Genomic DNA, 24,774 nt, shown 5'->3' on the forward strand with positions numbered 1-24,774 from the left:
TCATTCAACTCAATGCCTTTGCGGACTGTTCTACATGGCGCTACGCGGTGCATTTCATCATGGCCATGAATAATGAAAGTCTAATGCATAAAAATGTGGCCGTAGAAATCGAATCCGTCAGATCTGAAAATATTACTGCGCCGCAGGTAGTATTGCTGGACGCAAACAGGTCACGCTTTCTCCCTTCCGTATTGGCTGGGCCGCATGACACTACGCTGCAGCAGAAAGTGCGCTCCCCTACTGATGACGCATGGTGGCGCTGCCTCCTTGCGCCTCCATACCTCCACGGACTACATTTCTGTTCCTTCAGTAAACGTTAGGAAATGCGAGCAAACCTTTAGCAAGTACCGTTCTCTCTGTTACTCTATGCAAGTCGGTCTGCACAGCTTCACTGTTTCCTACTCTCCCCTATTGTTAGTGGGGGTGACAGCATATTGGGAGGATGTTTTTGGAGTCTATTATTTTCCGGAAATTTGGACTTTTTCGGTGTTTATTCTTTACGACTGAGTTATTATTCGAAATTGGCAGAAAAAGCGGTGGGTGTGGCATACTTACAAACAGAACGAGATATCTCGGTTATTCCGTGACATTATCCCAAGTGAGCATTCGCTTGCGTCCAGTGTTATACTGTTTGCGTTGCAATTATAGTCGTGTTTTAAGAAGGAAAAGAAATCTAGTCCTTCAACTATACATTCGCCGTTGGAGATATGCAGGGAGGATCCAGGATTTTTCTCAGGTCCTGTCTCGGAACGAATGCTATTATACTACCAAGGTCAACTGATACACTATGTAATGATTGAAATTGAGGAAGGGTCAGGACACCCTTAAATCCGCCCCTGACGGCATCGCCACCACGCAGCGTAGTGTCATGTCGCCAGTTTTGGTGGGTATGATGGACTACATTATCTCGCGGAGGAGGGTGAGTGCACAGCCATCCTAACTGCGGCCAAGTAATATTTTGAGAGCTGACGGACTCCATTTCTTTTCCTTCTTAAGTTGAAGACGACTATAATACTTTACCCGTGTAAAACGAAATGTAGTCTGGCCTCTCCTACATAGTTCCAGCGGTGGAGCTGCTTGCAGTAGTCGACCGCTCAGGCGGGCAACTCTTGCGTCCTGGGCCGACTTCACAGGGAACTGTGCCCGTCTTAAAGTGTCTGAGGAAAACCACACAGCACAGTCGGATTCGAACCCTGGCGTGCAATGCCATCTAGTAGGAACGTCCTTAGTTTGAAGTAATTATATAGCTACCCTTCCAAGAAGGTATGTCATCCATGCTCCCTTGAATACCATTCATGATGCACGGAAACCTTTAGAGGCTGGACGAGACCCAAATGACGTCAAGATGTCGGAGTATGTATAAGGTAAGTGCACCCTATTCGGTCACTCCAATGTCAAGAGGTATGAATGCAGTTGCACTGTGGCTCCCTCCCTTCCTTGCGAGACAACCAGACATCGAGGCATGGCTTTCCTTGCAGACCCCACAAAAGCGCTGTTTTCCAGATAAACCCCAATTGCTTTAAATTTTGCCGGCGTATGTTTTTCGTTTTTTTCTTATAAATACGAAATCCGGTAATCCTATCTATAGGGTAAGAGAGAGAACCAACTTCTCTGTTCTCTCTCCCTTATTTTCTATATTATACGTTTGTGGACACCGTATCAAAAAAATGTCAACTGCTGGGTCATACGAGTGATAAACATCAGAAGATAAAGTCTAAACTTTGTTTCAATCTAGTGAAGCACACTGACTAAGCTAGTAAATGCGAGTCTATTTAATGTATGCGCAGTAATGAACAATATCAAGAGGGGATGGCACGATAAACGCAGTAGTGAACACTGCACAAAGTGGATACGGTTTCTACCTCCATTGGCTCCGTCTAAATGTCTAATATTCCGGCCTTCTCAGTGCACAAAACATGTTATCGAGGCATGCTATCCTCGACGTTCCCTTGCGCCAGACAGCGCCTCCATTGGGAAGATTCTCGGCTGTTGGCCTGTCCAGGTGACGGCATTGCTTCGAACCTGCTCGACACTCTGTGAAAACTTGTGTGAAACCAGTGAGTGTTTCATAGCAGTGCCTTTTTCCTTTATACTTTCTTCGACCCGCTCTACCTCTTTTCTCCTTGTTTTTCTCTTTTTTCTGTTCCATCCACAAACGCGGTTTGGAGTAGCCAGTCCTGATGGGGTCGGGACTAACATCTCCATATTTTTCTTTCATTTCCAATTCCAACAGTAACAGTTTGCCTTACGAAAATCACTACTATACCACATGAGATGGAATGCGACGTCTGTCACGGATATTTGGATATATATAGGAGATTACGAATATCGTTCAGATTTTGCTTTTAAAAATTTTGTGCATCAAATATTTGGTGTTTGTAGAGTGCGTAGAGACCACTGCAACTGTGTACCAGCAAATAATATTTATTGTGTGTTTTAACCCATTTCATACTAGTGTTCCCATTTGGGAACAAAAACATTACCTTAGCCTAACAGGATTCATCACAGTACAGCAAAACCGTGGGACCTGCCAGCATAAGTGCCAAACCCTGCCCACCTCACTTGGACCACTTGGGAAAACCCGCGGTAACCTCTATTTGCGAGCTGGATGGAACATATACTGAAATACAAATCATTACACACACGTTCGGTAGGGGTAGCATGGCGTAAATCATTTGTAAAGGTGACGAGGATGTATCTTTGCAATTCCTGTGTTTCTGTATCAACTCACAGTATACCTAACAACATTTCTGACATCCTTTCCTATCAACTACTGTGTTTTTAATTCAGGTTACTGTCCCTATAAGGACAAACAAATCTTTCCTGGATCTCCCATAGACATCCCTAGGATCTGCAGGCTGCCTGTCATGGGACATTCAAACATAGAGATCGCGATATCCTTCCAACATACCAGGGACATCTGTTGTTTTCTGGAGTAAGCCCAAAACCCAATGAAATTGTGCGATATCCCATAGATATCCTGTGAATGTTCAGGACGTTCGCGACCTTGTAGGGATGTGACAGGGATATTAATGGTTTGCTGGGTATAGATACACAGAACGAGGAATTGGCGTTCGCGTGCTGGACACACGCCAGGGGGACAACCCTCTCGAGGAAATATTTTTCCTCGACGGACGGACGGATCATGGCGTCTGTGCAAGTATAAAGAGGTAAGCAATCGTGCGTACCCATGAATGCGAAACAAGTTCTGCATGAGCGCGGATAATTTAGTAGTTTCAGGTTTTACCCGCTTCGTCATCCTTTATCCGCTTACAAATGGTCCTACAGTCATATATGTCAACTCTGCCTTTCTGCTTTCCAAAATGTACGCTTAGGGTTAGGGTAATTACGTTCTCTGTGGTTGTGGAGAATTGCCGACAACGCTGCGTCCCCTCTTCTTGGGTTCCCAACAACTTTATTCTGTCCAAGTGGTCGAGAGCAGATTTTTAGGGATGCATATCTTGTGCAGTACATGAGAACGAAAGTGCAATGCAAGAGACAGTGCACTATGGCGTGTACGAGATCCTTAGTCAAAGTTACATATCGCAATGTTATGTGTTACTGTTCCTGATTTGGTTACAAATGAAGATTTATTTATTGACAATGGCGTGGATGTAGAGGGGAGGGTAAATATCACCTTCCATAACAATCAAACTCGATATAGAAAGCCCAAGTTCCAAGAAAGGCAGACAAATCATTCGAGGAGGACGCACCAGAAAAGGAGACAAGGACACGTGGCCAGTCATTCCAGTCCGTTTTCGTTTTTACGAAAAAGGAATTTCGAAACAGAGAAGTTGGACAGTGAAAAGTTTTTTCTTCTTCTTCAACGGGCGATCTAGGCGTTCTGATCAGGGTGTCGAACCGCAAAAAATACGGGGTCGGTTCGGGTTCACGATGCTTTGATCTTGTTCCGGTTTGGCCACGCCAAAAATCGAACCGGTTCAGCGTTTTCATTTTTTGTCCCACAAAACTGCTTTTATCAGGAAATGCGTGGCTAATATTCTGCATTGATGTTTTCAGTGGCAAAGTACTCCCTTTAGCGCAGAAATGGATGAACACTTGCAAATAGCGTCAACGCTGATGTAGTCCCGCTACTTTCTGTTCCAAAAGTCTCACACGCACAGTGTCAGCAAGATACACTTAAAGGAAACCTAATAAGATGGACAGCATTTTACATATAGACGACGGTACAGGGTGAATCAATCTGAAACCGTACTGTAACTCTGCCAGGCTTGCATTGTCCGAGCTCACAGCTGTGTACCAATTAATCCACAAGACAAAGGCAATGTATCACGACACGATTGCACTACCAGTAAGCAGAAGCACATTTACTTTTGAAACCACGACCAATGAAACCGTCTCCACCTCTTGCTCTCGTGTAAAGAGAAATGTGCTTAGTTCATCCTATGGGGCTACTCCATTCCTGCTTCATCTTTCCGCATCCTCTCTGAAGAGCAGACACCGCATCGCTCAGACTGTACGTCCTCGTTTGACTGCTAGGTGAGAATTGGCAAAATCCATGATATGGAGACCAATGTGTCCGGGGATTGAGAGGCACTTGAATTCTTTGTCCGAACCGTTTTGTTGCGAACCGGCTACCGCTATTATTTTTCCGGTTCAGCTTCGGTTCGGGTTCAACGGTATCATGAAAATTTCAGTTCGCGTTCAGTTCCGGCAAAAATAACGGTTCGGGTTCAGTTCGACACCCTGGTTCTGATATGAAATGTAACATTAATCACTGCGGGGAATGCCAGATAGATTGCAATAAATGTCATGGAAGAGCCTCAGACGTTAGCAAAAGACGCTATAGTAAAATGTAGTATGCATAAAGATTGCAGTGAACAATTGAACCTCTGTATGCAATAAGGGGATAAGTCGATTTATCACTTTTTTTTGCTATTTTTGCTGCAATGACATCTACATACCAGTAGGTACCGGCCAAAGAAAATTTAGGACTTTATTGCAATTTATTGGTCCTCTACAGGAAGGTAAGAAACGGGAAATGCATGTATGTCAATGGGACAGGCAATCCGATCAGGCCCCTTTTCTCGGTTTAGGATTTTTCCACTTATCCCCTTATTGCATTCAGAGGTTCAATTTTCCGCAGGAAGAGACTGCGTTACGTCGATACCACTGACAGTGAGGTCGTGCAGAGGAAGTACCGTTCAGCTTTGATTCCAAACGTGGTACCTTCGAGCTTCTGTTAATCGCATTAGCCCATTTAATGTAAATATTTGCTGTGTCAAACAGTCGACACGAGCAAAACGAATACTTTTAATGAAAGTAATAAGGGTTACATCGGAACATTGTCCCGCGCAATCTTCCTTTTCGCCATCTTGTCTCCCTCCTCAGTGTCTTCCCGCACCTGTGCTGGGTGCTGACAGCAGCTGCCAAACCTCCTGGAGTAACCGATATTCATAAAGCCATCTTTTCTGTAATTACGGAGTTTGGGATTTAGTCTCTACGCATCCATATAATTATGCTCCTAATCGTATATGACCCGCAAATATACCATTTAATTGTACGACCATTTTCTCATAATCGCTCCCAACCCTCCGGTAGAGATTATGTCCGTCGGCTTATCAATATGCACGATGTCTCATCGATTGCTGGCGACAATAACTACGTACGGGCCACGAAGCCCGATGGAGGTTGTTGGAAAGTCGCGAAGATGAATTAATAGTACCGTGCCCTTCTCTCCGACTGCGGAGGTCATACACGACCACCCGCTGCGTGTCCTCCGCAAAGGCACTTTGCACGAGCAGGGTGGTTGAAAAACGGCGATAAGCTTTCCATCGAAACAAAAAAGGTTTTAGTACAGGCACTTGACCGAACCAGAGTGTGCGCTCGTGTTATAATATCACGCCCCTAGAATGGATAGGTCTGCGTTTGCAGTTACGTAGCGATCTCGGGTACTCCTTACCAAAGCCTCTTGGCCCAATATTGGCTGGGTATCTAGTCCACTTACTAGTGGACCAGAGCCAATACTGAGTCAAGATATTGTGCTGCTTGGGATGCTCGTAATAATCATGGAGGACACAGCCTAAGCTTTGGCACAGGCAGTGTTCTCCCACCAGCTGCATGCGCCTATATCCTCCCGTACATAATAAACAACACGGGCCCCTCTATTCGCATTACCACTAAAAAACTATCGATCAGCCGCATTGTTCTGATGAGTTTCCCGAAACTGAAACAACTGCAATCAAACTGTTGGTAACCCTTTCTGAAGCAGACATGAGGGCCCGCTTGCACGAACGCTATATTCCTCAGTGCTGTCCTCGGTAGCTGTTTTCTGCACACGCTTCTCTTTCTTTTGGCACTGGCAAAGCTACGGAGTATACAGCACTGAGGTATAGCCTCAACGTTCGTCTGCGCAAGTTTTCCTGTCTCGTGATGCGCACACTAACAGCTGTAACACCGTTTACTTTTGCGCAATTGGCGAGTTATCAAGCAATGGCTTATGTGGCACACGTCAGCCGCACAAAATCCGCAGAACAGGGAAAGTGTAAACAAGGCCAAGGTGAAGCTTTCGGGTAACTCCCGCCCAAAATGGCGATTATCCGCTCGTCTGTCTCGATGCGCATCATGGTCACGCCCCCACCGAGAAACATTCTTTCCTCTATGAAGACAACTGTTGAAAAACGTTCAAGTCGATTACAGACATTTCTGTCTTGGTGTTGAATTCGTTTTCGGTGCAGCCCTCCTTTGACATGGCTGACGGAGGCTTTTCAACACACTTTCGCTATGGTTTTGCACTCTGTGTCAGTTGCGTTGCCGCTTCAATGATGGAAAATTATGCGCGTGAAGCACGACGCCATTCGAGTATCGGTTCCACATAACTGCTTTGATGGCATGCCTTGCTTGTCATACGCAGGCCATCCGCTGGAACGCCGTAAAATATTCGCTATGAAAATTGTACAGGTCCAAGTTGCTTTGTGGTCGCTATAGTACAGTTCAGTCCACACATGTTGTTTATCGGGAATCACGCCACGTGACCCCACTTTTTCGACATCTAATTGGTTTGATGGGTCTTTGCCACTATAGACGTCTGACTCGCTCGCGTTGAACATGAGGCTGGAACAACATAGAAGGGACAATCACATACAAGACCATAGCTAGACATAGCTAGACATACAGACCTAGCTCAATTGGTAGAGCCCTGGACCGGTAATCCAGAAGATGTGGGTTCGAGTCCTACAGTTGGCTAACCTTTTCAGTGACTTTCATCTTTCATCGCTCGCGTTGTTGGTCGGAACACTACAAACCCACTCTTTCGAACGTTTTAGTGTTTTTTTTACTGAAAACGAATTTCCCCATTCATTATCATTAACTTATTTGTTGTTGTTGTTTACTGAAAACGTTTCTCACGTGCGATCATTTCACCAAATACTGCTCATATGGCTATGTCGCACAGGTTCGAACCCCCTTTGTGTCTGCAGTACAAATCAATTGCTTCAGCACTATACTAGAGATGGCAGATTGGGGTGACTAGCCCCCACGAGTTTACTGTACGTAAGCCTAATGTCATCATCAACCTACTGTTGCCAACTTTTTATTGTCGTCACATACGAAGACAGTCATAACACGTCGTCGACATGGCGCCGATGACCACAAGATACCCCTACACCACTATTGATAAGCCGACTTGCACTTAGTGGTCCATATCACAGCACTGGCGCCCAGGTGAAATATTCTGTGCGTGGCATAATCAACGCAAACAGTTTGAGAATATTAATCGACTGTTGTTCGCTTCCATCGAGGCCTGCCTATAGAAGGCTTCATCGGTCGCTACTTTTCAACTGGTCCAGCCGAGATTTTTAGTTAAAACATACAGAGCTTCCGTCCGACTGCTGGATATCTGCTGTGCCATGAACCTCGAAGAAACCGGTAACGAGTAGATAAGTGTCTGGCACAAGATTCCGGTTTCAGCTTCAAGCGACCAACTATTCAATTCCATAACGCGACTGTCAAAAAGAAGGAAAGAAAACGCCACGTTTTGTGGCACTGTGAAGCTGTTGCAGACATCCCGCAATCTATATTGAAACAGAGAAATGTCTTACCTAATCACGGAAGGGTGAGGGAACGTAGGTGGGAACTGAACAAGTTACAGACACTCAACCGTGCATAGTATAGACGACGGATCTCATGAGCAGTGAACGGCTGGCTGTCACAAAATCACGCAAATCTTTTATCTGACTACACCGATGGGGTGATAAAACAGCCAATCTCATGTTCCTGGTCCTCCAAGATTACCCAGCAGTTCAACGGCAGAGTCGTCTTTCCTTCATGGGTAAAGGCGCAGGAAATGCTTTGCAACCGAGAAGGCTGCGAGGGATTGTGGTAAGGTGCGCGTCAATGGCCTGAAAGGGTTCTCGAAGCCCGCGTTTAGACACGTGCCTTTGTTTGTAGTCTCAGTAAATGACGAAATAGATGAAAATTACGGCCGTTTCCGACAAGGCCTTTTATGATTCGTACCACTTTTCTTCACTCTCCATCCGGGTGGACGCAACCTTCTGACGCCTAAATTTTATTTTTCCACAGGCAGAAGCCCCGAGCATCTCGAGAGGAGCGAAATGACGTTTCGGCGTGGCAGCAAGGATAATGGCTGCTGCTCGGTTTCTTTCCTCAAGTACATGCTCTACATATTCAACTTCATCTTCTTCGTAAGTGATATCTCGCAGACTGTGTTTTGTCGCGAAACCGAGTGCTCAGAGATGATAGGCCCCAAATGGGGTCATCCGTCTTTTGGGCCCCAAAGTGCGTGTATGGGTACCATATTTTTAAAGTCCTTATTGTAGGCCACCTTCTAGGACCATCGTACGGTAAGATTATGGCATAAGGTGGACTTTATAGCGCATCAACTGAACGTAAAAGAACCTCGTTTCTGAGTTTGTACAGTCTCGATTTTTTAAAATCTCGTTTGATGCATTTTCGGTACCTGCTTGTGGTTTTCCCTGTCACTGTGTTCGCACAGCGATGAGTATACCAACTATGTTCGACTATGACAGTGACATTTGGCCGGGGACGTCAAGGGAATACGATGCGCCAGGAAAAGATTGCGTGTTTACAAAACGTCGCCTCCAAGGTTAGGATTGCGAAAGGCATTGCTCTCAGGAGGTTTCTCTCTTGTGTCACCGTACCGCACTTAAAGGGGCACTCAAGTGCAAAAAATTTATCCTGGCTGAATGAAAGATGTCGTTACCTTGAGACGAACACAAAAGGAACAGGATTCATTGTACGTCGTTCGTGATTTATGATCGACAAAATAAAAAGAAAACGACTCTTTCCCTCTACTTCTCCAAGTAGTTTCAAAAGTTGGACAAAGGAAATTCTGGCTTATCTTGGCAAACCTGTTGGAACCAAGTCCAAGCGAGTGCGCACGTGCCAGCTGGAACAGGATATCGTATACCGTGGACGTGCCTCGCAAACTATGACAGCGCCCTCAACTTGTACGAACAGTTTGGAAACAGCGTGTGATGAAATTCGAAATGTACATGCAGATTAAAACGACTACATTTGTCAGCTCTCCAACAACGGGGGGAATCGTCTCTACAAAACGCAACTTTCAGGAACGAGATGAAAACGAGATAACAGTCGTGCCACGCGATGGGCAACGAAACATGACAGATTTGACAGAAACGACCGGCACTTTGTCCTGCTTCCGTCTCTGTTTCCTTCCTTCGTGCTCTTCGCGGTGTATAATGAGACGATTGGAACAGACACATAAATGGGATGATGTGGTGGGTCATTCTCCGCCGTTATGGCGGTTACACAGCCCCATGGCGCTTGTGGAAGGGATGCATGATGATGGAAAGGTGTCCTATTAGAGCTCGTCCATTAGTCCAGTGCTGGAGAGGAACTCAGCAACAGCTCGTAGGCCTTCCATCAGATGTGAAGGGTACGACCATGGCCCGAGAATTTTGGCTAAGTCGAACTGGCGATGATCGACGCGTTGGAGAGGAGTTTCCATGAGGGTGCGCTCGCGATCGTCTGTCCGCAGACCAGGAGGACGTGATGGAGGTCACCACCACGCACACCACACGTGGAACAGAGGCTGGACGCGCTGACAGCGAGGAGGTGTTTGAAAGCCGGTGCGGTGGGAGTAAAGGAACGCGGCATTCGGCGGGGGAAAGTAAGGGACAACGTGGGGTCAACGGAATAAAGCAGAGAGTGGGTGGTGATGTCACGTTGCCATTGAGACTGCATCATGGGGCCAGCGAAGCTTGAGACGAGGTAACGGCGATACCCCCGAGACAAGATGACGGGGACACGCCGGGTGTACTGGTGCGCTCCTGCTGCTGTTCGATCTGCGCCCTCGTTTCCGCTGATGCCCACATGATCCGGGTCCACTGGAAGACGATAGAATGGCCGTGTGCGCTTGCTTTCTTAAATACTTGCAGAATTTCAGTGACCACAAGGCTGAGGAAGCCGCGAAGTCCCATAGTTGCCTGGAATCCGTAAAGACGGGAAGCGAACGGGGCTGTTTCCGAAGGGCGAAAAGAATAGCATAAAGCTCCGCACATGTTGACGATGTTTTACGTGAGAGATGATGGCCATCTGAAATTGACTCGGAAGGATTGACAAAGGCAGACGACGAATTTCCTCTCGTGGTTGAGCCATCCGTGAAAACTGCGGTATCATAACACGAGCTCATCATATCGAGAGTGAGCTGCTTCGTCACGCATGCAGCGAAGTTGCCTTTCTTCCCCGGTACCGACAGGGAGATGCAGGGTGTCGGGAAAGTCCAAAGGAGTGCTGTGGGTGCGACCACAAAGTCAGGTATACTAGTCTTCAGATGAGAGACACGTGTGCTTGCGTCTCCGAAGCTTCCTAACTAGCGTATGCCGCCGATGGTGAGGCGGAGATACTTCCGACACGTCTCTCCGTAACGGACCATTTCAAGCGGCAATGACTATATAGGTCTCTCCCAAGCACACTCGGAGACTGCGCGCCAGGAGGCACTGAAGCTTATGGACTGAGGAAAGTGGAAGACCATTCAACACAGGCAAGCTGTATGCGCGAACCAAAGCTCGGTGGACGGCCAAAAGCGACGCCATGGCACTGCCCCACTTCATGCATGCCAGATTCGGGCCTTTGTAGCTGATTCGCCAATAAAACCCGAATCAAATCAAATCAAAGCATGCCAGATTCCCGATGACCGCAATCCACCGGACGTGGACCTTGGCTTCCAAACTCGCTATGTGCTTCACCCATCGTCGTCGCATATGACATAAGCTTTGCGATGCCTATTTATCGTCATCTTGTTTTTCTTTTCGTCTTTTTCCTTGCTTTTCTTTTTTTTTATGACACCCACTCATCCTGCACGAATCATTTCCGCAGCAAAATTCTCCAGTACATTCTTTGTTTCTTTAATGTGTCAACTTTTGTCTCATATTTCTCGCTAGTTTGGCCACGAGTGCCTTCCAATTGATTAAAATGAATCGCGTTTCGTAATGAGGTTCAACTTTTCGTCCTGAAAGTAGTACTACGGATGAGTACAATAATAATAATTGGGTGTTTACGTCGCGAGACAACTGAGATCAGGATGAGTACAGGAGACAACATTTCGCTCTTCGTCTATTTGCTGGCAACTTTTGATATCTACGTCACGTATGCAGACGCTATGTACCGTTAGTGTCTACCCTTATGTTGACATTTGTACGTGTTTTAAGCGCTTTAAAAGTCTGTGCTAAAATATTTTGTGCTGACCTCTTCTTCATCGGTCACTTTAATCTATGTATCTGCCGATAAATCTACTTTAAATAGCCAGGGGGGATATGTTTATTAAAGATAGAGAGAGGGGGAAAATTAAATAAATTAATTTAAATAGCCAGGGATTCACATTTGAGTGGTTGCTTGCGGATTCCCGTTTCTCTGTCTATTCGATGTACTGCTTGTGGAAGGCTATGAAGTAATCGCTGAGAGGCACACAGACGAAGGTAAAACCAATCAGTCAAAAGTGCTCCGTATCGCGCTCGATTGGACGTGCTCCTTCACGTCACATTCTGTTCACGGCTGTTCAGTTCAGACGCTTCGAGCCAAATGCCGGCGCAGTGTCCTGTGAAGTCTGCCCAGGATGAACCCTCCGCGCACCGTATCACACAGACAATCAGCTCATAACCACGACTTCACCAGCTTTAATTGGCAAATCACGAGTGCAGTATAGTGACCGGAATGATAACTGTTGAAAGCCATCCTAAGGTTAGATGAGCAAAGGCGAAAGGTGGTCAAGGCCGGCATAAAATAAATCCGGAAGAGCGGGTTTATTTTTGAGGGCGGCTCACTGTAAACCACCGTTGAAGGCGGAGATGAAAAGCTAGAAATAAAGTCAAGGCCCCGACGCTATTTTTTGCGCCCATTCTATACACAGCCATCGAACACGGATCGACCCCTGTTTGGAGACGTAGCTTAAACGTCAGTGGTATATTTTTGGAACGGCGCGCACTATCCACGCCAGTTTAGAACCAATTTAGTAGTTACTTGATCCATGTGGATTCATATTAGTTCCGCCGACCTCGGTGGACCAAACGATAATGAACGGCACGAAATGTTGTTAACCCAAACATGGCTACTCCGCCTACAATACCAGCAGGTGTCACCAACACTCATAGTTTCGGTGTCGTTGCACTAGTCGCGGGCTAGCTGTTGCAGCCAATAGGAACATAGATTAGGGCGGGGTTTAGACGTGTCATTCTTACGTTGAAACACGCGCGACTCCAGTGTGGTACAAGCAGCGGCGATACGTTGTCTCCTGCTAAGTGAGATTTCGAAGGACCCTCAGACATATAGGTCGGTCTTGCCAGTGCTTCGTGATCGAACTCATGATCGCGATCATCAGGCTTTGATAAGGCATTGCGATCATGATTGCGCCGACCTATGCCCTCAGATAAGCGAAATCAATCCACGACCCGTTGACGTCAATCATGGTCGCATTGACTCGCGACCCAAAATTGGTGAAAGAATGAGAGTTTTTCTGAAAATGTTGCGCGGAACAGCGTAATTCGGGTCTAACCGCATTATCGCGAGCAAGTTCAAGGATTTGTCGTCCCAAGTTATGCCAGATAAGTGCCCCGGATATGTCAGATAAGTTATGCCAGGAGCATATGGTGGTGGTGATAGAACTGTGAAGGGAGTAATAGTCGCGTGGAAAATCATCATCGTGAATACCGAAGCGCATCCGGCTGTGTGGTGATTGGAACCAGACCAGACTTTTCTCGTTGTCACGACTGTAGCCAAGACGAGATGGGGTGATATGATATGATATGTGCATGAAATAATGATGATGGGAAGTTAAGTTGTAGGCCGGTCACTGCTATAGGAAAGTACCGCGAGCAAATAAACTCTGAGTCATAGCCTCTGGGCAAGTATACCGTTTCCTGGAGGAAGCAGAAGAGTTTTGAAATATCTGAGTGAAAGAGCCTCTGTGATGTATAGTGCATCCGCCTATGACATCACGGCTCACATCCACGCCGCCAGTGTAGCAGCGGCGGCCAACGTCACGTGTTTCAGAGAATCAATCGGAATGGCCGAGGATCTCGATCTCAAGCGTTGATGCGGAAGTTTGTCGCGTAAAACAGTAATTATTGTTTCCTCGAAAGTCTATCTTGTATAGTACAATACCACATCGATTAATCTCTCATAACTTGTTCAATTCACGAGTATCCTCGTTATGAAGGCGTGTATCGTCATCAAGTAGGAATTCTAGTTGTTCGTGCACCGATGGGGCTTTTTGTTGTTGATGTGGGAAAAATTTCTGCTGGTATGACAGTTTCTTCATATCTGATGCACAGATGTCGTTTTGTACAGGCGATTCCACTCATGAAACTGGCATTCAGAGTCGTTCGGATGAGAGGGGAAGAGGGTTGGACAGTAATATGAGCTCTTTGTTTACAGAGCATCTAGTGGGTTAGAGGCGTAATCGTGCCCCAGGAGAAGGTCGCCTCATTACATGAATGTGCATTTTTTGTACATGCCATGCCATAAAATCGAACAAACGTCTGGACCTTCTTCTCCCACCAAGTCGAAGCTGGTGACGTACACGTGCTTCAAAATTCATCATTTCATTTTCGAAGGCAACCAAACCATCAATGTCTTGCTACAAGTTTGCTTTCCCTTTATAAGGCGGAGATGCCATCTCGAAGCAGGAACACGAAAAGAAAGAAAAAAAGGGAAGTACCTTTCAAGATTAAATCGATCTAACAGATGTCCCAGCCGACACGTACAACGCCTGATTCACATCGGGCACGTCCAAATGAGACCTATTGGGCTAGCCATCAATCCATCACGGTGTTGCACTAAGGGCTAACTAGGGGATAGCAACCTTTCACTGCGGGGTTGTTTGTTATCACGGTTCCGCGGGCAGTCACACGCAGAGACGCCGTGGACGGACGCTTCATCCGTCTTCTTCCTTCTGACGCCTCTTCTCTCGTTTCCCTATACGAGGCGTGGCTCCTATGCATGGCTTGTAGAAGTCAATGGTAGCGTCAAGCAGGCATCCCAGTGGCGGGCCCGCAAGATTCCCTGCACAGAGTTTCGCGGCGCGTTGCTGTATTAAGTGGTACGGTAAATCTGCGGTTGCGAACAAAAAAAATCAAAAAGAGTACAACTACAAACGATCGTTACGCTATCAGCGATTTTATCTCCAAGACTTTCTCCACTGCGAGAAGATTAGAAGCAATGCGCCGAATGTCCATGCCACGGCGGTCTGTTCCATATGGGCCCCAGACGAATTTATCCAGAGCACGGCAAGCCAAAAAAGGAAAAACCTACCAGGAGCTATCCAAGTGGTTCTCCGTAGCACTTTCTTTTGGCTCGTGTCCATGCACCTTTCTACTAGGTCGTTCCATTGAATTCATGTGCTACCATGTTCCTGTGACCATAAACCATCCCTCAAGCAGCACAACATCTCGGCCTACTATTGGTTGGATATTGGCAATGCTGGTCCATACTGGACCAATAGCAGATATCCTGCCAATATTGGGTTGCTTGGGCCAAACCAATAAGCTGATACTGTTCGACCAGAGAAGTGTTAGCCAACCTACCATACATATGTCCTCACATCTGAGTCCCGCGGAGTCCTGTCTAAGTCCTGTCGGAGTCCTGTCTACAGTCCGATTGAGCCTTTTACGAATTCGACATTGAGATGATATGCCCTGTTCCACGTGCTTGGACAAGTTATTCAAAATAGTATTTAAGTGAAGTACTGTCTACCAGGAAAACAGTAACAAAGTTTGGGCATAGCGCCCAACCAAAACAACCATGTTAATCTTCTTCTCGACCTTCCTGTCCATCGAAAGCATAAATGAACGGGAATATCTTCGGAATAACTTAGTGCCAAACGTATTTAAGTTAAGACACTATATAGTACTGACTGACTTTAAATATTATTTGTAAGATGCAAAGTTATTCCCAAAAGTATTTAAGACTGCAACTTGGGTATAGAGCTAAAAGTCTCCTTTTCCGCCACTTTGGGCGCTAAATATTACGCGAAAGTGTCGAATAATCAAAAGGGTCACGCACAAGAACCACTCTGAAGCAGAATTTCCTCAGCAAAAAAACGGTGGTTCATCAGTTTACGAGGCGTTGAAGGAGAGTCCTAAAAGCTCTTTTCTTATCCGCTAAACAAGTGAGAATGAAGGTGTTCTCATCACCATCAATTATCTCCCGCAGAGTGAGCGGTGTTTCAGGGGGGTGCCCTTTTCGATTTTGGCCCCCAGCTCTACCTCCGAAAACACTTTAAGTGTCGGGAAGCAAGCTCATTAGGAGGCCTGCAAAGCGTCGATTGGTTCTCTCGACAACAGAGGGGCCATGCTGGGCATAATGGACCGTTCCTTCCTCAGAAACAGCAAAGCGATTGTGAAAGCGCCGTTTAGGCCAAGTTATCTCTTTTGTGTGAGGCCAAACTGAGCGCAAAGCGCTGTTCTCCAGTCCAGGAGACGGTGATGACGGTAGCGAAAGATGTTGGATTCTACAATTATTGTAGGAAGCTGTTACTTCAGTTGACTGCAAATCGATTGTAGGAACGTATACCAATCCCCGATAGCATTGATGCCAATCTCCGGCACAGTCGAGGGCCGTGGTCTAGGTATCATTCAGTTAGGGCCAATCTAAGCCTATAAAGACTAGGCAAATCAGCTTCAAGATATTCTTGAGCAGGCTCGTATTTCGTGCCGTGGAGTAGGATGTCCGTGGCCTTCTGTATTTCCGAAGGAGAGATTTTTTTTTGTAGATTTCTTGTAGAAATATACGGCACAAGTGCACGTTGAGTATATAAATGGAAAAAAATCTGCTTTCGAGAGCACAAAGCGGGAACGAAGCCATGCGCAACGGGTGGCCTTCGCAGGCTTGAGTTGAACGTTGTCGCACTCTTGCACGCATTAGTGTTCGTGGAGCAGCTTATGAGTATGACTATGTGTGCACGAATGACCTACCTCGTGGTTAGGTCACTATGTGCACCTTAAAGGAGCAGTAAAATTCCCCTCCACAAATGTTTCGTTTTTGGCGGCGCTACGAATAACCCGAGCTCCTGCGCAGCCTCTGATCTGTGCAGCCTCCAGAAACCTCTTTCAGATAGCGCGTAAGTGAAGGAGGGAAGTGAGTGATGAAGCAGTGCATTTTCTATGGCCAGTGGGATGTCTGCTCCTCATGCGGCCTGCTGACGTCAAGCGAAAATGTCGTGTGTGCTTGAAGAATGAAATGGGGTTTCGACTTCCTACTCCTATAATAATGATTAAGGAGAAAATGTCTTGAACGACTTTTCTTCCACAGTTGTCTGGCCTTGCAGTGTTAGGAGTGGCAATATGGACGATCGTCATGAAGCAGCATCACTTGAGCCTGCTGGCAACGGTCACGTACGCTTCCACAGCCTACATGCTGCTCCTGGCTGGTATCATTGTCATATTTGTCACTGTGCTCGGCTGCATCGCCATATGGAGGCTGGACCGGTGCCTCCTTCTCGGGGTAACGTCCCTTTCCTATATACCTCTCTTCCAATACCATTGACACGTGTTTTCTTTCAGTACACCTTCCTCTTGTTGCTCATCTTTCTGTTGGAGGCTGTGGCGGGAATTATTGCGTACGTCTACGAGGAACAGGTAACTGTCAAATCATTCGCTCAAAAAGCCTCGCAATTTATTGCACTGCAACAGGATGCAGTTATCGGAGCTTATATCGTCCTTGTTGTGCAGCAACCTGTACGAAAGGACTTGATCCAACTCAAAATTCCAGACACGACGGGTGACAGTTATAATAATAAACATATACAGCTGGTTACGAGGGTGGTTTATAACATTCGGACAAAAATACCTTAAAACGGGACAAAGGACAAGTAGTGCTCTTCCTCCTCCGAGCAATGGTAATTGGAGCGAGTTTGACCATGCCCGCTTTCATGCTTCAGTTGTAGGTTTTCTCACTGTTGGCTACATATAGTGCAGCTCCTTGACAGAGCCCATATAGCTAGGTACAGAGAAAATATAGTTGTAGCCACTAAGTGACGAAGCCCCACATTTTAAAGGAGCAGTCGAGTCCCCCTACATAAATTTTGCGTTTTAGACTGGGGCGTATACGCAATGCAGGCAGGTCAGCGCATCTCACCAGTTTCCCTCTCTCCCCTGTTGCCCGTAGAGCGATCTCCTTGATCCCAAATAAGGTGGGAAATACTTCCTCATTGCTGCCTTGTGAGTGGACAGAGACATCACGTGGTTTCTCCAAACTTTCCCCTCGACCCTGCGCAGCGTATTGTTCAACGAGTGACATGCACAACAACGATGATCCGGGCTGACCTGTAGCTTGCCCTTGATTTGCACATCCTCTAGAGAGGCCTCCCCTCCTTCAGAACTCCCGCTTGGGTAATGCTACGTCACGCCACCAGATCGGGCCTCCAAGGTCACGACGCACCGCCCATGGTTGCTTTTTCAAATTGAGCAGTGACAAGACACTGTGCATGGGTCTGCCCAATAGACCCCTTCATGGATGTAGTTAGTTATGCAGTTCAGACTAAATTTTGTCACTCGTTCTTTTCTGTTATTCGTGCTCCATGTTTCAGCTCTCCATTATTGATCATTTAACGCTGTTAGGTGGAACAAGAGTTAAAGGAGAGCCTGAATGCAACTTTCACGGAGAATTACTTCTTCGATGCAGCGAGGACAAGCGCCATTGATGATTTCCACCAGAGTGTAAGTTCCACTTGTTCCTTCTCATAGTAATTTCATGTGGGACACCTTTTCAATTAAATGTCACTGGAAAATTGTTCAAGTTTTTCCGACCGAAGACGGTATCAATGTAGAGGAGGTAAATCCAAGATTTTATTAGTAATTGTCCTACACCGTGGCATGTGCAGCAGCTCAGCCGACTTACATCGGTTAAAGAAAAAAAGAGGCACAGTCGGCGTCACAAACAGGTTCTAAGTCAACAAATTGTTGCGGATAGTCGTAGCTGTAAGTGAAAGACATTTTTAATTCCTACGTGACAGCACACCCTTGACCTAGCAAGGTTGCGACATTATTGACATGGGCAACCAAGTTCCACTGGATGTGCTACATTGTTTCGATCACCGTTTCAGTTCAAGTGCTGTGGGGCTGTAGGGTTTGAAGACTGGCTGCACAGCAAGTGGCTTAAAGCAAATCGACAGCTTCGTAATAAGGTGCCAGACTCCTGTTGCAAGACTGTATTGCCGCAATGCGGAGTACATGACCACCCCTCAAACATCTACTATGACGTGAGTACTGCAGTTAGGGAACAGTATAAATGGCTTTTTTTTTCTCATAGAATTCCTGGCACAGCAATGTAACATATTTCGCGCCATTTATGCGTGCATTCCAGATAAGCCTCCATTTAGCCGAAGCTGGAAAGTATTACTTCAAGTTTCAAACTGTATGAGTGGGGAACTTAGGAATATTCAATCAATCAATCAATTTATTGAGCTCCCAAAAGTCCCAGACGGGTGTTACATGGGAGGAGTGGGTTACAGGAAGTGAGGAAAAAGATAATACATAGAAAAAAAAAAGCAGTAAAACAGCAACAACAAATGGAAACAACAACAACAACAACGTTATAGAAGTAGGTTACACAAGGTATCATAAATGACGCAAGATTTATCAACTTGAGATAGAATTACGAAATTGAGACGGGTCAGTTATGGTAATGATGTGGGGCGGGAGGTTATTCCAATCAATGGCAGTCTTAGGGGAAAAAGGAATTTGAAAATGATTGAGTGTTACATTTTAAGCGGACTACTTTGAGTTTGTGGTCGATGCGAGACGATATTCTGTGAGGAGGATTGATATAGGATGGCAGGAGAATGGTACAACTTGTGAACAATTAAAATGCTATAAAGCCCCGACGAATGTGACTTACCGTATCTAGCCTTCAACAGGCTTGTTACTCGAGAGTCACACATGCTGGTGTTTTGCAGGGTTGCGTAAATGCATTACAACAGCAGGTGAGGGAGCACCTTGTTATCATAGGGGCTGTGGGGCTCGGAATTTGCCTTGTCCAGGTAAGCCCACACTACGGGTCTAATTACTTTCATTCGTATTATTTGATAATTGCTTTCAAAGAGATTGAGAATAGTTGATGTCATTTGTAAAGAATTAACGAGTCCATTCTGTATGAAACAGTATTTTCCTTTTTCAGGTATTTGGCATGATATTCTCTTGCTGCCTGTACGTTCGGCTTCGAGATTACAAACGCCACCCACAGTACTACTGAGTACAACGATACGTGCATAAAGGAGAGTGTGCGGGAAAATGTAGATAATGTGATGTGCGCCGAAAACTCTCAATGTTATTTATTTCTGACAGCCTTTCCTGTACAAACAGGTGTTGTACAGTTGCATATCCCAACAGGAGGAACATGTCTCAACTCTGTGGCTTTTGCTTCTCAGTGTTTCTTGTATATCGGCAGATGACCCCATAAGTGTACATAGTACCAAAGCTGGCCAACTTTGGTGGAAAATATAGAGTTATTTGTGTGCATATAGAACACAAAGATATTGCAAACCTCTTCTTTTGTGCGGCGTATTAAGAAAGCACATATGCACGTAAAACTCCCGCTAAAAATGACTGGAATGGCTTGCATGATGTATGATGCCCGAGACTAGGGAACATGAAAAGGACAGACACAAATACGAATGTTCCCTAGTCTTGGGCATCATCTTCACCAGCTCTTCCTAGATATTTTTTCATTCTCTCATACCTGAAATGCTCTGGAAGTGTTCATACAGTACATTTGCCTGTTTGTTCAGGGCTCTGGCAGAGTGTGCTATTAACTTATAAGGCAGGAACCAAAACCACAGTATTCCCCTTTTTTTGGCAGGAGTGCTTTCAGTCAAAAGAAGTGACAAAACTGCACCAAAAGGGATGCCTACCTTTCTTTAAACTATGCCTTCTTAAATAAGAGATTTTCTGCGTATGTCTGAAAGAAGCCCCTTTGATTTGTTCCTCTCCATCTTTCATCCACCATGGCAAGACCATTCTGTTGCAATCCCCATTCCTACCCAAGGCTAACGAGAAGAGGTTTGCGTCCATGTCCAACAGACGCGATAGTTTCAATTTTAATTTCACCGGCCTAAGAATATGACCCCTGCTCTACCCAGTACATGAGCGGATGGCAACCCAATGCTACCATGTGGGTTACCATGCATTGTTCATTCTGTATCTTGGAATAAAGAGGACTACACCAAGCAAGGTCTAACGCAGAGAAGTACTGGTATGTTGAACACTACCTGGATTACGAGACTCTATGCAATCCACGATTTTGTGGCTACAATGGCCATTATACAACACCAGCTCAAGTGCTGCAGGTTGTCCGCACGGCAGACTCAAGCTGCTGTCTCGAGAACATCTCCACGGATATTCGGCACACATAGCCGTGTTTCAACAGACCCAAACTTTAAATTGTCAGTCCGTATACATTCGGCAAAACTAAAAATTACATTTCTGTCCATGATATACCTATTTTTGCTGTAGATCTTAGCCATCTTGTGACTTTTCCAAACTGAGTATGAAGTCCCATTCACCTGTAGTGAGAAACACAAGCACGTTTATTCTAAATTTTAATATTTCAACTAAGCCCATGATATGTGCTCAGCTTCCCTTACCATCACTAACAGGTTGCACTGACAGACGTGACCTCGTGAGCAAACTCATGTCAGCTAGGGGTCCCTTGGAAGCCTTGTGCTTTTCGTGCAATCCTTTTAGTTGAGCAAGACTGATAGGATGTTGTAGCTTTCGCACAAATTTCACGTCAACCATGAACCAGCGAGGATTATCCTTTGTGCTAGACCTAGTTGGAAGAATAAAGACAGCTATCAGTCAAGGTGATGCACAAACCCTTTGGTACCACGGCTAGATTCATAGATGGAGAGTTTTTAAACAGCTGGCAAAACATCCCCTTTTCCTAACACGTCAAGGGCATTTGAAGGTGGGGGAGCAGTCCCTTTCATGTAGAGAGATAGGATATGAACTCTGCTTTTAGCAGGTAATCTTGAATTTCGCACAGACACGTTCACTGATACAGCCACATGTCTATAGAAAGAAGGGAGAGGGTGCAGGAAAGACTCGTGGAGAAGGACAGACAGAACTTGGCCTCTTCTCTCTTGGTCCCCTACCTCTATATCTGTTATTCGCATAGAGAATTTGATTCATTTATTTATTTGCCAATATTACTGGCCTCCAGAGGCAGGTGAATGCGATTTGTTTAGCACGTTACTGGGATCAAACTTTGTTGATTCACCAAACAGCTGCAAAGTAAATGGAACAATGAAGGATCACAGATACAACCCAGTTTACCACCGAGTCCGTAATTATTTTCACACTGACGAAAGTAGTCCATATTATTGGGTTCGAAGCTGCTTCAAACTGAAAGGAGAAAAAGGAAACACAGGCCCACCCACAGAAGATGGCCCCCAGCCGAGTTTCCAACCCCCATATGTGGGACCACGAGCCCAACTGGGTCCGTACAATAGCACCTCCGTTGCACCCTGGTAAATGGGCAAAATTTGAAGCTAAATTGCTGCCACTTACTTATCATAGTAATGACTCTTCTTGTCATACTGGGTATGATCTGGATAAGACTCCTTCACAACCTAAGCAAACGAGATAATAAAATATCTGGCATTGAGCATGCCTGCATTGGGGACACTAAAGAAGAATATATACTACCTCAACAATGCCCACAATGGCTGGAACCTTGCAATTACTGTGATAGAAAAAGCACAGGTGACCTTCTTTCATTCTGTCACGCATGAAATTTCTTGCCTGAAATGGAGGATGGAGCATATGTATTGTATTGTAAAGAGAAAGATGGTATTAACAGACCTGATAGTTGCGTACTCCATCCCAACAAGAAGTACTGTCAGTGCAAGCAATGAGATCATCAATGCCAAACTGTGAAGACAAATGGAACAACGGGTAATGGTGAGACAGAAAGCAACGCAAGAATGACCCCTGGGTACGCACTTTTACATCAATACCGTCCTGCATCCTGCTCTCTGGTTCTGATTTAAGAAGCCAGTGTGTTATTGCTTCTGTATCTGCGCGTAGTTTCTTTGAATCCTTGTCAGGTGTAACATCGTCTGAAAGTAGACATTCGTTTTCTGCAGTGTTGGCGGTAAAATTCAGCAGAGACGTGTTCCCTGCTATGGCAAAAAAACTGGAGTGGCTCCTCCATGTAATAATGCAACTGGGACTCCCAAGTTACAGCAGTTTCTAAGGGCCTATATGGATACCAGTTGATGGGAAAATCGACCACAGCATCGTCGAGACGTATCTTCGCCATCTGCTTTTATGGAATATTTCGACTAAATTTGTCCATTACCACGTCGTTATCTGCAATGAAACTTTCATGTGGTTGTGTAACAGCAGTGTATATAATTTCAGTTAAATTTCGAAATGATTCGATATGTACAAGACTGTCCCTTTAAAGGGGTACAGAGGGCCATCCAAAAAATTTTCAGATCAAGACGTTTGATGAAAGTGTGTGTGCCATTTTACCTGGAAGCGCGAAAGGTTTTGATGTGTGCATTTTGTTTCCAAGAAACAAAAACTCGCATAAATATGGCTCCACGCCATAGGTGGGGAAGTTACTTTTATTTTGTAGTGCACTACCGTTACTCACTGCTTTTTTCAAAAAGTAACTCCTTACTAACGCCGTTACTTCTGATAAGTAATGCCGTTACTTTTGCATTACTTCGCCAGTTGTCCTTATAATATGTACCATTTTTGGTTGAGTCACATAAGTGCATTCCGCAAATCAATACAAGCAATGTTAGGCACAAACAAGGGTCACGCATGAACACAACTTACATGTACGATTTATTGCAACACAGAAGTAGTTGATGTTGAAAATTTTCATCTGTGAGCTTCGCCCGTTTGGCTGAGTGCTCCTTGTCAAAGTTGTCTTATCTCACACAGTACGAATCCAAACAGCCCTTTGTTACTTGTTCAGAGGGTAGAGGCTATTTTTCTGTCGCCCCATTCATCCGAAAAATACCAGAGTGAGTGAAAAACAGTGGTGGTAAACAAAGGTGACATCTCAACCAGGGTAGGTCAATCACCCTTCTTTTGCGTTCTTCGTGGGTGTCGATGTGACCTTCTTGTCATTGTTGAAGATGGATAGAAAATATCGGGGATTTTCCTGGATTCTGCAGGCACGGTCCTCGCTCAGGCTTTCAAGTTTAGACGATGAAGCAATGTTCCCGAACATGCAGTAACACTGTTACGCGTTAGTTATTAAAAATGTAATGACGTTACTCATTACTTTTCTCCCAAATGTTACCATATTTCACTACTCGAATGTAACACGTTACTCCCCACCTATGCTCCACGCATTCACTGGGTATAACTAGGAGGGTATAATGCCACGTCACCGATGACGTTACAGAGGGAACTCGTTCTGGTTCACCGCCTTGTCCCTTTGCCTTAGTAAACCAGTTTTGCCAGTTCTCCCGGTGGATAGAAGGAGCGGCCGAATCATGACCAAGCCAGGAGTGTGACTCTGTGCTAGACCTAGTTACATCACACGGTGCACCTTACTGGCCTACTTAACAGTTTTATTGGAAGAAAACTTTGTGTTAAAAATAACTACTGCGCTACTTTAAAGGAGCCATCAAATGATATTTAGCTCTCCTCAAAAGCGTGCTATATTCACCACTCACTCCAACAGGAGCCACCATGCATTTAATTTACAAAAGCCCCCTGAAAAGTGAGACAGAGGCGAGACCCGATGTGCTGCAGCGGGCAACTTGTGAGATTGGAACCAGATTAACCAGGCCACTTTTAGCCAACGTTGACTGCCAGTGAACTATATACACGATAGGCATAGGCATCTGCATAAACTGTATACATTCAACGCATGCATGATCAACATGCAACGCATGGCAGCTTTGCCCCAGTGACTCTAGCGCTCTAGCTTTACCTTTCTCAATGAACAATGAAGATACAAAGAAGACAGATAACAAACGAAAACAAGACTTCACAACTGTAACATGTCGTACTTTTGCTTTCCCGTCGTTCTCGTTTCTTCGGCATTGTAGAAAACAGCAGGTGACGAATGCTCCAGGTAAGCCCAGAAAACGAGCAAAACGGTGACTGTTAAAACAGGGACATTAAAAGAAAGTAAAAAAAAAGGAAGACGATTTCAGCCGCGCGTAAACATACTTTGGATTCGCGCCGGCTGAACTTGTTTTCATTTCTTTCTCCTTGAAAAATGGCTTTCTCCATTTTTCAACCAATAGGAAGATGACTCGGCATTCTGTCCGAGCCACCGGGCAGCAGC

The 24,774-nt window shown here is 45.5% G+C and overlaps 2 protein-coding genes across 6 annotated transcripts in view; one reads left to right on the plus strand and one right to left on the minus strand.

Moving 5' to 3' along the window:
* The window catches only part of LOC135393765 (CD151 antigen-like), a 40,839-nt gene extending 20,148 nt beyond the window's left edge, over window positions 1-20,691 (plus strand). For 2 of the 3 annotated variants that reach the window (XM_064624015.1, XM_064624014.1), the window contains exons 2-8: window positions 8,542-8,663; window positions 16,768-16,959; window positions 17,019-17,093; window positions 18,075-18,173; window positions 18,560-18,715; window positions 19,412-19,495; window positions 19,633-20,691. In XM_064624015.1, the coding sequence (XP_064480085.1) occupies window positions 8,574-8,663; window positions 16,768-16,959; window positions 17,019-17,093; window positions 18,075-18,173; window positions 18,560-18,715; window positions 19,412-19,495; window positions 19,633-19,707 (771 nt within the window). In that variant the 5' untranslated portion in view covers window positions 8,542-8,573 and the 3' untranslated portion in view covers window positions 19,708-20,691. Of the gene's footprint in view, window positions 1-3,079; window positions 3,171-8,541; window positions 8,664-16,767; window positions 16,960-17,018; window positions 17,094-18,074; window positions 18,174-18,559; window positions 18,716-19,411; window positions 19,496-19,632 lie in introns of those variants that run through there. The other variant, XM_064624016.1, reaches the window with a different exon arrangement.
* LOC135393766 (thymocyte nuclear protein 1-like) lies at window positions 5,356-24,771 on the minus strand. 3 transcript variants are annotated; one of them, XM_064624018.1, is made up of 9 exons: window positions 24,657-24,771; window positions 24,494-24,587; window positions 22,458-22,573; window positions 22,317-22,385; window positions 22,161-22,256; window positions 22,023-22,084; window positions 21,098-21,282; window positions 20,952-21,016; window positions 5,356-5,432 (listed from the first exon to the last, which is right to left on the minus strand). In XM_064624018.1, exons 1-8 carry the CDS (start codon window positions 24,717-24,719, stop codon window positions 20,970-20,972), a joined length of 732 nt encoding a protein of 243 aa, XP_064480088.1. In that variant the 5' UTR covers window positions 24,720-24,771; the 3' UTR covers window positions 5,356-5,432; window positions 20,952-20,969. The 3 variants fall into 3 exon arrangements, with proteins under 3 accessions (XP_064480088.1, XP_064480089.1, XP_064480087.1); XM_064624019.1 differs by lacking the exon at window positions 5,356-5,432 and adding an exon at window positions 14,097-14,520; XM_064624017.1 differs by lacking the exon at window positions 5,356-5,432 and having other exon boundaries at window positions 20,173-21,016; window positions 24,657-24,770.
* Window positions 24,772-24,774: the final 3 nt, after the last annotated feature.

This window comes from Ornithodoros turicata, chromosome 5 (genome assembly GCF_037126465.1).
Source record: "Ornithodoros turicata isolate Travis chromosome 5, ASM3712646v1, whole genome shotgun sequence".
In the NCBI taxonomy this organism is placed as follows: Eukaryota; Metazoa; Arthropoda; class Arachnida; order Ixodida; family Argasidae; genus Ornithodoros; species Ornithodoros turicata.